Here is a 14,661-nt window from a genome sequence, read left to right on the forward strand (position 1 = left end):
GTCAAGTTATGTTGTTTATGTTCTGCTGTGAATAAAGTGTTGACTTATGTGATTTAAAACTGTTTTTGTTTTCATTTTGTTCAGTTTTAAAGAACGTCTCAACATTTGTGGAATTCTGTTGCAATGTAAAAAAAGAAAAAGAAAATCCGGGTATTATTACTTGCATAAGGATATGGGAAAAACTACGTTTCTAAACTTCTCCAAAGTTCATGTCTTGAGGTAGAAATTTATGATTTTTATGATCAGTAAGGCTCTTAAGACTTCTTAGGTACATGGAGTCATCTGCTTCTCCATCTAGTCATAGTATCAATTACTGTATCTTTATCTGGTGCTTGAACTAATTCTTGATGATTTACCCACAGGCTGGACCAGGAGAGCTCAGATGTTCCTAGTCATCAGTCTGCCCAAGACCATGAAAGACATCTTGACTCCATATTTATGGTATCTATGTGTACAACAAATACTTTTATATGTATTCTGTTCAGTCATCTCCATGCTGCTCTTGGTAGACCAGTTAATTATCAGTATGTCCAACATGGATCTGATATTTGGCTGCATGATTTCAGTCTGACTAAGTCATTCATGTAAAATTCTGTTCCAGCTGCTAGAGGACAACATCATTACTTTTGTGAGGAACGAGCTGAAGAAGTTCCACAAGGTTCTGAGTCCCAATTATGCAGAATACTTAAATGGTCAACGGGAGGATGAGGAAGTGCTGGAAGATAAGGATGGGGAGCAGATGAGGAGCAGCAGAGAGGCATTTGTAAAGATAACACTGTACTTCCTGAAGAGAATGAAACAGGAGGAGCTGGTTGATCGTCTCAAGAGCAGTAAGAGGATTTGTAGTTCTTTTTTTCCCATTGTTTAGGGAGATTAAATTTTCATAAGAACTCTATAAATATCTACTTAATATCTTGAGTTCTTTCCCTTTCATTTCCAAATAGGAACTCCCACTGGATTTTGTCAACATCTAAAGTCTACTCTGAAGAATAAGTTCAGACATGTGTTTGAGGGGATCGCTAAAGCAGGAAACCCAACCCTGCTGAATGAGATCTACACAGAGCTCTACGTCACAGAGGGAGGGACTGAAAAGGTCAATGATGAACATGAGGTCCGACATATTGAAATTGCATCTACAAAACAGCACCAACCAGAAAGAACAATCAGACAAGAAGATATCTTTAAAGACTCACCTGGAAGAGATGAACCAATCAGAACAGTCCTGACAAAGGGAGTGGCTGGCATTGGGAAAACAATCTTAACACAGAAGTTTATTCTAGACTGGGCTGAAGACAAAGCCAACCAGGACATCCAGTTCATATTTCCATTTACATTCAGAGAGCTGAATGTGCTGAAAGAGAAAGTGTTCAGCTTGGTGGAACTCATTCATCACTTTTTTACTAAAACCAAAGAAGGAATCTGCAACTTTGAGGACTTCCAGGTTATGTTCGTCTTTGATGGTCTAGATGAGTGTCGATTTCCACTTAACTTCAATATCACAAAGACCCTGACTGATGTTACAGAGCCGACTTCAGTGGACGTACTGCTGATAAACCTCATCAAGGGGAACCTGCTTCCCTCTGCTCATCTCTGGATAACCACACGGCCCGCAGCAGCCAATCAGATCCCTCCTGAGTGTATTACCATGGTAACTGAGATCAGAGGGTTCACTGACCAACAGAAAGAAAAGTACTTCAGAAAAAGATTCAGAGAAGAGGAGCAGGCCAACAGGATCATCTCCCACATCAAGACATCACGAAGCCTCCACATCATGTGCCACATTCCAGTCTTCTGCTGGATCACTGCTACAGTCCTGGAGGATGTGCTGAAAACTAGAAAAAGGACCAAACTTCTTAAGACTCTGACAGAGATGTATGTGCACTTGCTGGTAATTCAGGCCAAAGTGAAAAAGGTCAAGTATGATGGAGGAGCTGAGACAGATCAACACTGGAGTCCAGAGAGCAGTAAGATGATTGAGTCTCTGGGAAAACTGGCTTTTGAGCAGCTGCAGAAAGGAAACCTGATCTTCTATGAATCAGACCTGACAGAGTGTGGCATCGATATCAGAGCAGCCTCAGTGTACTCAGGAGTGTTCACACAGATCTTTAGAGAGGAGAGAGGACTGTACCAGGACAAGGTGTTCTGCTTCATCCATCTGAGTGTTCAGGAGTTTCTGGCTGCGCTTCATGTTCACCTGACTTTCATTAACTCTGCAGTCAATCTGCTGGAAGAACAGCAAACAACCTCTATATGGTATACATTATTTAAAAAATCTAAATTACAATCGTTGCACCAGAGTGCTGTGAACAAGGCGTTACAGAGTTCAAATGGACACCTGGACTTGTTCCTCCGCTTCCTGCTGGGTCTTTCACTGGAGGCCAATCAAACTCTCCTACGAGGTCTGCTAACAAAGATGGAAAATAGCTCAGGGACCAACCAGGGAACAGTCCAGTACATCAAGAAGAAGCTCAGTGAAAACCTGTCTGCAGAGAAAAGCATCAATTTATTCCATTGCCTGAATGAACTGAATGATCGTTCTTTATTGGAGGAGATCCAGCAGTCCTTGAGTTCAGGACGTCTCTCCACAGATAAACTGTCTCCTGTTCAGTGGTCAGCTCTGGCCTTCATCTTACTGTCATCCGAAGAAGATCTGGATGTGTTTGATCTGAAGAAATACTCTGCTTCAGAGCAGGCTCTTCTGAGGCTTCTGCCAATCATTAAAGCATCAAGAAAAGTATTGTAAGTAAAAAGTAAGATGCATTTTTTTATACACTGCACTGCTAACTTACTACATATCTTCTTATTTTCACATTTTCAGAGTGAATGTCTGTAACCTTTCAGAGAGAAGCTGTGAAGTTCTGTCCTCAATTCTCAGCTCTCAGTCTTCAAATCTCAGAATACTTGACTTGAGTAACAATGACCTTCAGAATTCAGGAGTGAATCTGCTCTCTTCTGGACTAGAGAGCCAGCACTGTAAAGTGGAAACTCTCCGGTCAGTATAAACTCAATTTAAGATGGTGTATAAAAGGTTTACGATAATGGATTCATTTGTAGGATTGCATAATTTGTGAAATAGTTTTTTGCAGTAGTTTTTTTACTCAGTGTGTTAGCCTTCATAAGGACTGTTTTTGTGTTTTTGTTTGTTTTAGTGTTTTCATAACCAACTTGTTGCTTCTGTCTTGTGGCTAATTTGATTTTGCCGTAGTTACAGTTTTGTCGCACAGTATCTGTTGGTGACACTTCACTCTTCATCACATCCAAATAGAGAGTCTCATAGATCAAACAATTTTGTTGGACTGGATTTGATAAAACCTACAAGTAATACACTCAGCAAGTTTGGTTTATATTTCCTGCTGCCATTTTACACTTGACAATTATCATCGTGCAGACTTGAGTTACTTTGATCCTCAAAAACATCCACTTCCTAGCCTGGTTAATTAAAATTTCACACACATATGGATATAGTTCAACTTGTTGTTGGTAGCTGGACATAGTTGGACTTAGTTTGATATGTTGATGTTTAGATTTGCTAAAATATGTATCATGTCTGCTGTTTTGTGTGTCTGCAGCCTGTCAGGCTGTCTGATCACAGATGAAGGCTGCAATTCTCTGGCCTCAGCTCTAACCTCCAACCCCTCACATCTGACAGAGCTGGACCTGAGTTACAATCATCCAGGAGACTCAGGAATGAAAGCCCTGTATTCTGGACTGGAAGATCCACATTGGAGTCTGGACACTCTTAGGTATGGAAATGGCTTTTGTAGCCACAGTCATGTCCAATAGAGAAGGAAGAGGTGGGGAAAAATGCTCTGTTATCTGCTGTGCACCTGTGTGTTTACCTAATAATAGATATGACTGGTATATTATTAGGCAATGTGAAAATCTTTTTCCTTTTCTTACAGAGACACTAAATATACTTGAGATAAATAAATATAAAGGGTATACAGGAGCTCTATTTGTAGCAGATACATCAGGAACACCAGTTATAACCAGCTGCTTTTTAGTTTGGACAGCTCTCTATTGTTAAAGGAGCACTATGTCATTTTAGTTTAGCACTAAGACTTGTGGTAAATTTAGATTAAACAAAAACAGAAAACTAAATCATTCTGAGATTCAAATTCAAACAAGAACAATGGAACTGTAATTCACATTTCGATGAATAAATGTGTTAACATTATGAATTATAAGTGTACATATATGTATAGACATTTTTATTTGTGAAATATGTGTAATGTGCATGTTTCCATAATAAAAGAGACTGTGGTGGTCTGACCCCCCTCCTCCTTTCAGGGTGGAGCCTGCTGGAGAACAATGGTTGACACCAGGTCTGAGGAAGTGTAAGTGTGTTTTTAATGTGATTCATGAAAATAAAGCAGCACACATTCAACCATCTTCAAACTGTCACATCACTCATTCACATCTCTGATGTCAGGAGTCATCATCAAAGTGTCAATCAATGAACAGATGATGGATCAATAACTGCAGCTGGATTGTGTTTGTTCTCTCCACCAGATTCCTGTCAACTCACAATCGACACAAACACAGTGAACACAAACCTCAAACTGTCTGACAACAACAGGAAGGTGACATATGTGGACAAGGATCAACGATATCCAAAGCATTCAGATAGATTTGATAAATGGTGCCCCCAGGTGCTGTGTAGAGAAGGTCTGACTGGTCGCTGTTACTGGGAGGTTGAGAAAAGTGGACAGGTTCACATCTCAGTGAGCTACAGAAGAATCCCAAGAAAGGGACACAGAGATATTAGAAATGAAATTGAATTCGGATTTAATGATCAGTCCTGGTGTCTCAGCATATCTGATAAAGGTTGCTCTGCTTGGCACAACAATAGAGAAACGTTCATCTGCTCTTCCTATTCTTGGTCTGGCAGAGTAGCAGTGTATGTGGACTGTCCTGCTGGCACTCTGTCCTTCTACAGAGTCTCCTCTGACACTCTGATCCACCTCCACACCTTCAACACCACATTCACTGAACCTCTTTATCCTGGATTTGGATTTGTGTTCAGGATGTCATCAGGGTTTTCGATCACTCTTGGTTCTTCAGCATCTCTGTGTTCAGTTTAGTATAGATAGTCCCCAAAGCTCAGTTCAGCACTCACTACCTTAGACTTTCACAAGTGGAAGTATTTAGTTCTCAGTTTATTTAGGTGGCTGTGGATATGGAGGTACAAGGCCTCATGGTTGCTAAACTATGTGTCATAGATAAAGTACTGTATGAATATGTGTCAGTGAATGAATTATAATGTAATAACTGAGAGGTTAGTAAAGTAGGATACACCCTACAGATGTCTATTGTGACATCTGTTCAACTGTCAATCACCACACCAGCTGCATGGACTTTAGCTTAGTCTTACTGTCACATTGTCACCCAAAACCAGCCCGCTGCAGACCAGATAGTTCTTTTAGTTTTAAACACCTCAACTTTTTTGTCTGCTAGTCCTCCAGTTTTGACTCATAGTTTCTTAGAAAGTTTCCCTAATTGATAAAATTACTCACCCACAGTCTTTAAACCCAGAAGATTTAACACTTTGATCCTAACACCATGAGGTAGTCTGTTTTCTGCTGGCTGTCACCGTTGTAATGGTAACTGTCCACAAGCTGTTTTTGTACACTTGATGAACTAAACTTTAAACAATGACACTATCTTGCAGAAACACTGAGTTTATTTAAGATAATTTCATTCAACAACAAGTGTGTTTTTAAGTGTTTGCAAAAGCACTGAAAACATACCAGAACAAAACTCCATGCAATTATGAACAACTCAGGTAACTACCCCATCACTCAAAACCGATGTAATGCTGCTGAAGTTGCGTGGCTAAATAGGCAACGACTGTGAAGTGCAAAAAGAAACGCTCCTGTGGACACATACCATGAGTCACACTGATAATTGTTGTGGATTTGTCCAGTAATTGAATCATTGAATTGTTTTTTTAACTGTATTTTGCAATACTTCTTTCACAGAAAGACCCATCACCTCTCAACACAGTACACTGCGTTTGTAAACTATCTGTGCTGTGTGAGGGTTCCTGGGTCGTTGACCCAACGTTTTCAGTTTGTACTCTCTCACCGTTTAACTTCAAATGTATGTTTCCTGTTTTATTGTGTTAGCCTTTGTTCTGTGTGCATTACGTTCAGTTGTATTTCTGGTGTCTCATTAGTTATATATATTCAGCTGTGCACTCATCTGTCTCTTATCATCATCATTATCCTGCCTATTTAAGCCCTCAGTTTCCTCAGTTCCTTGTCTTGTCATCATCAATCCTGTGTGTGCCAGTCAGTCAGTCAGTTGTCTCATGTTCTGTTCATCCTGCTATCACAATAAACACCGTCCGCGTCCTTCACCAGCCTACGAGTCCTGCGTTTAGGTCCCCTCTTCTCCACGTCCACACACCAATCGTGACATGCTGTGCATGTATTGCTGCAAAATCACGCATGACATCAGAAAAAGACCTTCTGATTAAAAGTTTTAAGATTTGTGTTTGTGTCTTTCCTCTCCTTCCACTGCACTTGGCCTCCTCTTTAGTTTGGACCCAGGAACTGCCAATCCAGTCTGGGCCCTTTCTTTCATGGTCTCGTTCTTGGGGGAAATTAGTTTTAGGTGGTTTTGAAGTTGAGATACCTAGTTATTTATTTTTTCTCAGCTTGAGCTTTTCCTCTGTTTGGCCAACTAATGTGCACAGTGAAAGTGCAGAAGGCAGGAATTAAGAAGACAGGACTATCAAACTATTTAAAAACTTTTTCTTTCCATCTCCACTGCTCAGCCATCCCTCACAACCTTTTTTAGTGCAATGTGTTAAATGCTGGTCGCTTATATTTCATTATATAGTGTGTAAATTCTGAAAGAATTGACTTGGGAACTGAACTGTTTTCAAGAAGTTATGCTCAAACTGAAAACATCGTGTATGTTGTACATATTGAAAGTGTCTGTAAAGATTTTATTTTGTGTACTTGTAGTTTGTTACCAACTATAGCTCAGTACAGCTTCCAGTTACCAAGAGCTTTAAATAGTCTCAATAAACCTGTACCACTTCACATCTGCTGCCTGTTTCTTATTTATTTTTAATCAGCAACTCAGATTTAAATGCAATGATCTGAGTGAGTCATACATGGTTACAGTTACTGAGGTATATATAAAAAATACGACATTGGTTTTGTAAGGAAGTATAGAAGCAGCAACTGCTGGTGGTTTTGAATGTGTTGGATAAAATGTATCAAAACACTTGCTTGGCTAAATCTGCCTATCAAGGTTCTGGATGCGAATCAAGACTGGACCAAGACTCTGGTTGGTCACTGCTCATATCTGTCATTTACATGATGCTTAATATTAAATACATTCACATCAGTGATGAACGTTAGCACTGAATGCCAACGTGAATATCGTTCTTGTCAGTGCTGTATGCATGGAGTTGTAGTTACTGAGAGTCACCACTGGATGGCAATAAAATGAAAAAAATAAAAGAAAACGTTTCTGTAATGCGTTAATCTGAATAAAGGTCCAGTAAAAACAACATTTTGCATATCATCTGTGGACTCACCACTTGTACTGGGTGCTTTCCAGTTCTCCCAGTCACCCGAGCTTCTCATTCAACATATAGCAAAATTAAATTATATAAAAAAACGTTCTGTTTATCTGATAGATACAGTTAAGCCCAAAATTATTCATACCCCTGCCAAATTTTGACTTAAAGTTACTTTTATTCAACTAGCAAGTTATTTTTTGACTGGAAATGACACAGGCGTCTCCCAAAAGATAATAAGATGATGTACAAGACGCATCATTGTGGAAAAAAAAAAATTTCTCAGCTTTTATTTACATTTGAGCAAAAAGTATCATGTCCAGAATTATTCATACCCTTCACAAACTGTCACAGTCTCTGGGAAAATCCAAAGTTCCATACCATTCCAAATAGTCAAAGCTGTTCTAAAGCATCCTAATTACCCTGATTAATTGGAAATAGCTGTTTTAATCAACTCAACAGGTGAAAAACAGCAGCTCTCTGCAGGTGGTTTGTGGACAGTCATGGCTAAGACAAAGGAACTCAGTGAGGACCTGCAGCTGTGCATTGTGGCTGCTCACAAGTGAGGAAAGGGCTACAAGGCCATATCCAAATGTTTTCAAGTTCCAGTGGCTACAGTGCAAAGTATTATTAAAAAATACAAGATGTTCCGCACAGTGGAAAATCTCAGAGGACGTTGTCGGAAGCCAAAAGTGACACCTGTGCTGGCCAGGAGGATAGTGAGAGAGGTGAAAAAGAATCCAGGATCACCACCAAGGCCATTCTGGTGAATCTGGGCTCTGCTGGTGGCAATGTCTCAAGGCAGACAGTCCAACGGACACTGCACACTGCTGGGTTCCACGGATGCAGACCAAGGAAAACGCCACTTCTCCAGATAAGGCACGCAAAAGCTCGTTTGGCCTTTGCAAATGCTCATCTGGACAAAGAAGAAGATTTCTGGTCTTCAGTGTTATGGTCAGATGAAACAAAAATTGAATTATTTGGTCACAATGATGTTGCCTTCATTTGGCATAAAAAAGGAGAAGCCTTCAACCCACAGAACACCATCCCCACTGTCAAACATGGTGGTGGGAACCTAATGCTTTGGGGTGTTTTCAGCCAATGGACCAGGGAACCTAATCACAGTAAACAGCATCATGAAAAAGAGCAATACATGAAGATTCTCAACAACAACATCAGGCAGTCTGCAGAAAAACTTGGCCTTGGGAACCAGTGGACATTTTAGCACGACAATGACCCAAAACATACAGCAAAAGTGGTGAAGAAATGGTTAGCAGACAACAACATTAACGTTTTGCAGTGGCCTAGCCAGAGTCCTGACTTGAATCCAATTGAGAATCTGTGGAGGGAGCTAAAGATCAGGGTGATGGCAAGAAGACCCTCCAACCTGAAAGATTTGGAGCTCATTGCTAAAGATGAATGGGCAAAAATGCCTGTGGAGACATGCAAAAAGCTGGTCTGCAATTATAGGAAGCGTTTGATTGCTGTAATAGCCAATAAAGGCTTTTTTCTATTGATTATTGAGAAGGGTATGAATAATTCTGGACATGATACTTTTTGCTAAAATATAAATAAAACCTGAGAAATATTTTTTTCCACAATGATGCCTCTTGTACATCGTCTTATTATCTTTTGGGAGACACCTGTGTCATTTCTGGTCAAAAAAGAACTTCCTGGTTGAACAAAAGTAACTTTAAGTCAAAATTTGTCAGGGGTATGAATAATTATGGGCTTAACTGTATCTGACTAAATACAGCTGATGTCTCACATTAGACAATTTTTCCAAATGAGTGTTGGGTGTTATTATTAAATGAGTGTTACTGCTGACAACAGTGTTGAAACAGTTTATTATTATCATTGTTCTCATGATCAGAATGACGAAAAATAAACCTCAGGGTCAGTGTGAAAATGATTCTTGTGAACAACGTATGCAGTGTTGTGTACTGTGAGAGTGGTTTTACCCAACATGGCCAGGTCATTTAACATGGTGCACTTCATGACTGCAATAGTATTTATGAATGACAGAATAACTTTATCATCACTTTCATTTTATAGATACATACATTTTTTTTAATTTTTTTTTTTTAAAAGCCCTCTCGCCCCTGTGGGCGAGCTCGGGTCCTCTACCAGAGGCCAGGGAGCTTGAGGGTCCTGTACAGTATCTTTGCTGTTCCTAGGACTGTCCTCTGGACAGAGATCTCAGATGTTGTTCCTGGGATCTGCTGGAGCCACTCGCCTAGTTTGGGAGTCACCGCACCTAGTGCATCTATTACCTCTGGGACCACCGTTACCATCACCCTCCACATTTTCTTGAGCTCTTCTCTGAGCCCTTGGTATTTCTTCTGCTTCTTGTGTTCCTTCTTCCTGATGTTGCTGTCATTTGGAACCGCTACATCGATCACTACGGCCGTCTTCTTCTGTTTGTCTACCACCACTATGTTGGTGGTGGTAGGTTGGTAAGCCATCACCATTTTGTCCGTCTGTATCTGGAAGTCTCAAAGGATCTTAGCTTGGTCATTCTCCATCACCCTAGAGAGTGTCTCCCATTTTGACCTCAGGACTTCAAGTCCATACTCGAAACTGTTATGTGCTGGATTGTCTCATGGGCATCTTTACACAGCCTGCACCTGTGTTTTGGTACACTATATATATATAGATAGATAGATATAGATAGATATGTGTGTATATATATATATATATCTATATATCTATATATCTATATATATATATATATATATATATATATATATATATATATATATATATATATATATATATATATATATATATATATATATATATATATATATATATATATATATATATATATATATATATATATATATATATATATATATATATATAAGATCCGGGCCATCAACACCTACGCCCTGCCCGGGATCAGGTACCCTGCTGGGGTAATAGGCTGGCCAAAGGAGGAGATAGAAGCCACTGACATCAAGACAAGAAAGCTCCTTACCATGCATGGAGGGTTTCACCCCAAGTCCAGCACCCTGAGGCTGTACGCTAAGCGGAAGGAAGGGGGCCGGGGACTGGTAAGTGTCAGCACTACAGTCCAGGATGAGACAACGAACATCCAAGAATACATCACGAAGATGGCCCCAACTGACCGAGTGCTCAGTGAATACCTCAGGCAGCAGAAACCCAAGAAAGAGGACGGAGACGAGAAACCATCATGGAAGGACAGGCCCCTGCACGGTATGTACCACCAGCAGATAGAGGAGGTGGCTGATATCCAGAAATCCTACCAGTGGCTGGACAAAGCTGGACTGAAAGACAGCACAGAGGCACTAATCATGGCAGCACAAGAACAAGCTCTGAGTACAAGATCCATAGAGGCTGGGGTCTATCACACCAGGCAAGACCCCAGGTGCAGGCTGTGTAAAGATGCCCCAGAGACAATCCAGCACATAACAGCAGGGTGCAAGATGCTAGCAGGCAAGGCATACATGGAACGCCATAACCAAGTGGCCGGCATAGTATACAGAAACATCTGTGCCGAGTATAACCTGGAAGTCCCAAGGTCAAAATGGGAGACGCCCCCAAGGGTGATGGAGAATGACCGAGCTAAGTTCCTGTGGGACTTCCAGATACAGACGGACAAAATGGTGTTGGCTAACCAACCGGACATAGTGGTGGTGGACAAACAGAAGAAGACGGCCGTAGTGATCGATGTAGCGGTTCCGAATGACAGCAAGATCAGGAAGAAGGAACACGAGAAGCTGGAGAAATACCAAGGGCTCAGAGAAGAGATGGAGAGCTCCATGTGGCAATCGCCACTGAAGAGCTGAAATCCTGCCAGCTGCAGTTCAGACTCCAGTATCGATCCACACAGCATTGTTTCTCTGAAGTGCAATACAGCAGAAGATCACAGGTCTCTGTTTTTCCCTATCAATAGCAGTCATCTATTTTACTCCCTAATGAGTGTACGTTGGAGAGGGATTTTCCCTGTTGTACAAAGATCCCCACTGGTGGAGATGCACTAGTGCAGCGGCTCAATGATACGTGGCAACTAGAACAACTAAGGCAGATCTTGGCTAATGACCTCAAGCGGGTTAACAATACTGCACTCCCAGGGAAACTGAAGCTCTGGTGCTTCCGGTTCGGGTTATTACCCAGACTACTGTGGCCATTGACAGTGTACGAGGTCTTGCTCAATCATGCCAATCGACTAGAGAGGCTAGTGAGCTCCTACATTAAGTTTCATCATCCGAGCGACATGCGATGTGCTGCTTTCCCCAATAAATCTGCAGCTGTGGTTCAGAAAGGACCCATCCTGGCCCCTGTGTACAGTCCCAGCTACACTTAAGCACATCTTGGTTTGTTGTAGGACTAGCCTTACTCAGGGCAGATGCACATTGAGACACAACCAGGTTCTCAGGTGTCTAGCTGAGAAAGTTGAGCGCAAAAGAAAATCCATCAACGCTCAACCTTTCACGAACCAAGAGGAGCGTCAGTTTTTATCAGCATTTGTGCGGGAAGGAGACAAGCTGATGACGAGCCCGTCAAACCCAGACCTGGGCTCGCTGAAGGTTGCCAGGGATTGGCAGATGCAAGTGGACTTGGATCAGAGGCTAATTTTTCTTGTACAAATGACAATAAACGCTTTGAATCTTGAATTAAGTCTTTAGATGTAAAAGCCTCTAAGTGCCGCCTCCATCAACATTGTATCAAATGAAAGCTTTCTGTGAGTGCTATAAGACAAACGCTTTTGCTTCAAGCCTTGCTAAATCCTACCTGAGCCTCTGAGCACCTGACCTGAGCACCAGTCAGAGAACACAAATCAGATCATGTCAAGTCTCATTTATCCATTTGTTCAGATTATCACAAAGTTGCTTCTTGCTAACTTCATGCAGTTCTGTCTTGATTTACTTGTGATGACACTCATATAGTTCTTATTCTTACTTTTTTATGTTACATTTTATATTGATTTCATGTTTATCCTTGTTTTGAGCAGCGTGTGGTGCAACTTTTGTGGATTGTCTTCTGCTTAAAATTTATTGTTTATATGGTCATTTTATTGCTGATCATTTATTCAGTGTTTTGTTTGTGAACTGTGTTTTCATTATTTGTAATGTTTCATGTTGCATCTTAAATTTGTTTGCCACTGTTTCCTATGAATTGTCTAAACTGGTGACCTTAAAGGTTTCTGCACAAAATAAAAAAAAACAAAAAATAATTTAAATTACATTTTTCAAATAAGACATTTCATTCAGTGTCAGTTTTATTTCTAGTTTTTGCATTTGAACTTTTCAAATTCTGAATTTCATGCCAGAAAAATGTTTCAATTATTTTGGGGCAGGGAAAACTACTAATTTTAATGCAATAGAGGACAAAAACGTAGCTCTATGTCACAGGATGAATAGCAACCTTGATATTCCAAATAGAGCACAGAGTGTGGGTGCTGACACTGTTGGAGATATTGTATCTCTAACATATAGCAGCTGCAGGTTAATTATTGATGGCATTAAAGTCATTTCAGTGTGAAGCTAATCTTTGACCTGTGAGCTGCAGATTAGGATTTTTTAGTGGTTTGAAGTGTTTTATTTGGCAGAAGTCTCCTGATGCAGAGGAGCAATCACAGGGAAGAAGCGGAGGATTTTCTGTTTTTCAATAGAAATCTGGTCCAGGCAGCAGAGAGCTGCAGACTGAAGTTCATGGGAACAAGCTGAGTAAGTGCAACTTTGATTCATTTGAGTCTGAGATTTCTTCTTCATCACAGAGCTGCTGCTCTTTGTTAATGTGTGTTTGTTTGGGGAACAGATTGGGACTCATTGCATCTCTGAATACATCTCTGAATAAATCAATAAAAACAATACACAAAATTCCTTTAACGAAAAAGTTTTTGATATCGAATTTAGAGCTTTTCAAACCAATCCATGTAAGAAGATCTTTTCCCCCTCACATCACGTCAGACTGACAGTTTGTGTTTTTCTTTATCGGGCAACAACAGTTTGTTAACAGCATCATGAAATGTGTCTCAGTGTGCACGTCACATCAGATCCGATCAGAGAAAGTCTGACTGTAATGTGATGTTTAGTAAGATGGACTCTGAACAAGCTCACCATCAAACTGTAAAACTATAAAAATCCTGGATTTCATGTTCATGATCAGATTGTTTTATGAAGGATCATAGTTAATTTCTGTTAAATATTCTCCATAATTCATGGAGAATATTTAACAGGAATCGCTGAGAGCCCCCTGCTGGTTCCCTCTAAGTCAGGGGTGTCAAGTATTAGGCCCAGGGACTGAATCAGCCCGGCAAAGACTAATCCTACCTGCTGGACGAGTTTGGAATATTTTGGACTTCTAACTGTGTTTTTATGCTTTACATCTTTTCCTACTGATCAACATCTCCCCATAGCAATTCATTCATTCAAGCTTTTAAATAATATCTGTTTTAAAAAGTTTAAAAACATCTGCTCGCTGGGCTGGAAGTTAGATTTCCACCACTGTCTGCTTGTGAAATTTCTCTGGTAAAACATCAGTTAAGTTTACCAATTGCAGCTCTGAGTCAGTTTCTTGATGGTGAGTATTACTGTTGTTTAGAGGTCTACATCTACACACAAATCAAATTTACTCTTTTTCTCAGACACTTCAGAATAAATAAGTTGCCCTAAATTATCTATCCTAAGTAAGCATAACTTTGTTTTTTCAAGGCAATGAGTTTGCATACTCATTACTGTACAGCTTTTCATTTTTTTTCTGATTATCCAATTAGGGGTTCAGGTGATGAGGAAGAAATTAAAATATTCAGTCAAAGTAGCTTCATGGCGCCATCTAATGGACTGATAGTAGAAGTAGAGCCGCTGATGGCAGCTTCCTCTGCCTCACACTGCTGTCTGACTGCATTCAGCTGACACTCAGATGTAGCAGAAAAGAATCAGCTGATATTTGGACAGCACAGATGATGGAAAGGAGGATTTCAGTTGATGTGCACATGCATGATTTGTGTTTCCTCTGAAGGTGAAGGTAGAAAGTGTGTGTGAGCTGACGTGAATTCAGCAGCATGGATCAGTGTGAGGACAGAGAGGAGGGAGTCCCTCCCTCTAAAACCAGTCTGTGTGGGGAACATGAGAGCCAGACCACAGCTCAGAGGTGAG

General features: G+C 40.5%; 1 protein-coding gene across 1 annotated transcript; it reads left to right on the plus strand.

Annotated features, from left to right (window-relative positions):
- Window positions 1-756: 756 nt before the first annotated feature.
- On the plus strand, window positions 757-7,052 carry LOC116316695 (protein NLRC3-like). The gene is made up of 6 exons (XM_031735324.2): window positions 757-830; window positions 945-2,739; window positions 2,819-2,992; window positions 3,570-3,743; window positions 4,291-4,337; window positions 4,513-7,052. Exons 1-6 carry the CDS (start codon window positions 794-796, stop codon window positions 5,082-5,084), a joined length of 2,799 nt encoding a protein of 932 aa, XP_031591184.2. The 5' UTR covers window positions 757-793; the 3' UTR covers window positions 5,085-7,052.
- The last annotated feature ends 7,609 nt before the right edge of the window (window positions 7,053-14,661 follow it).

Source organism: Oreochromis aureus, linkage group 23 (assembly GCF_013358895.1).
Source record: "Oreochromis aureus strain Israel breed Guangdong linkage group 23, ZZ_aureus, whole genome shotgun sequence".
In the NCBI taxonomy this organism is placed as follows: Eukaryota; Metazoa; Chordata; class Actinopteri; order Cichliformes; family Cichlidae; genus Oreochromis; species Oreochromis aureus.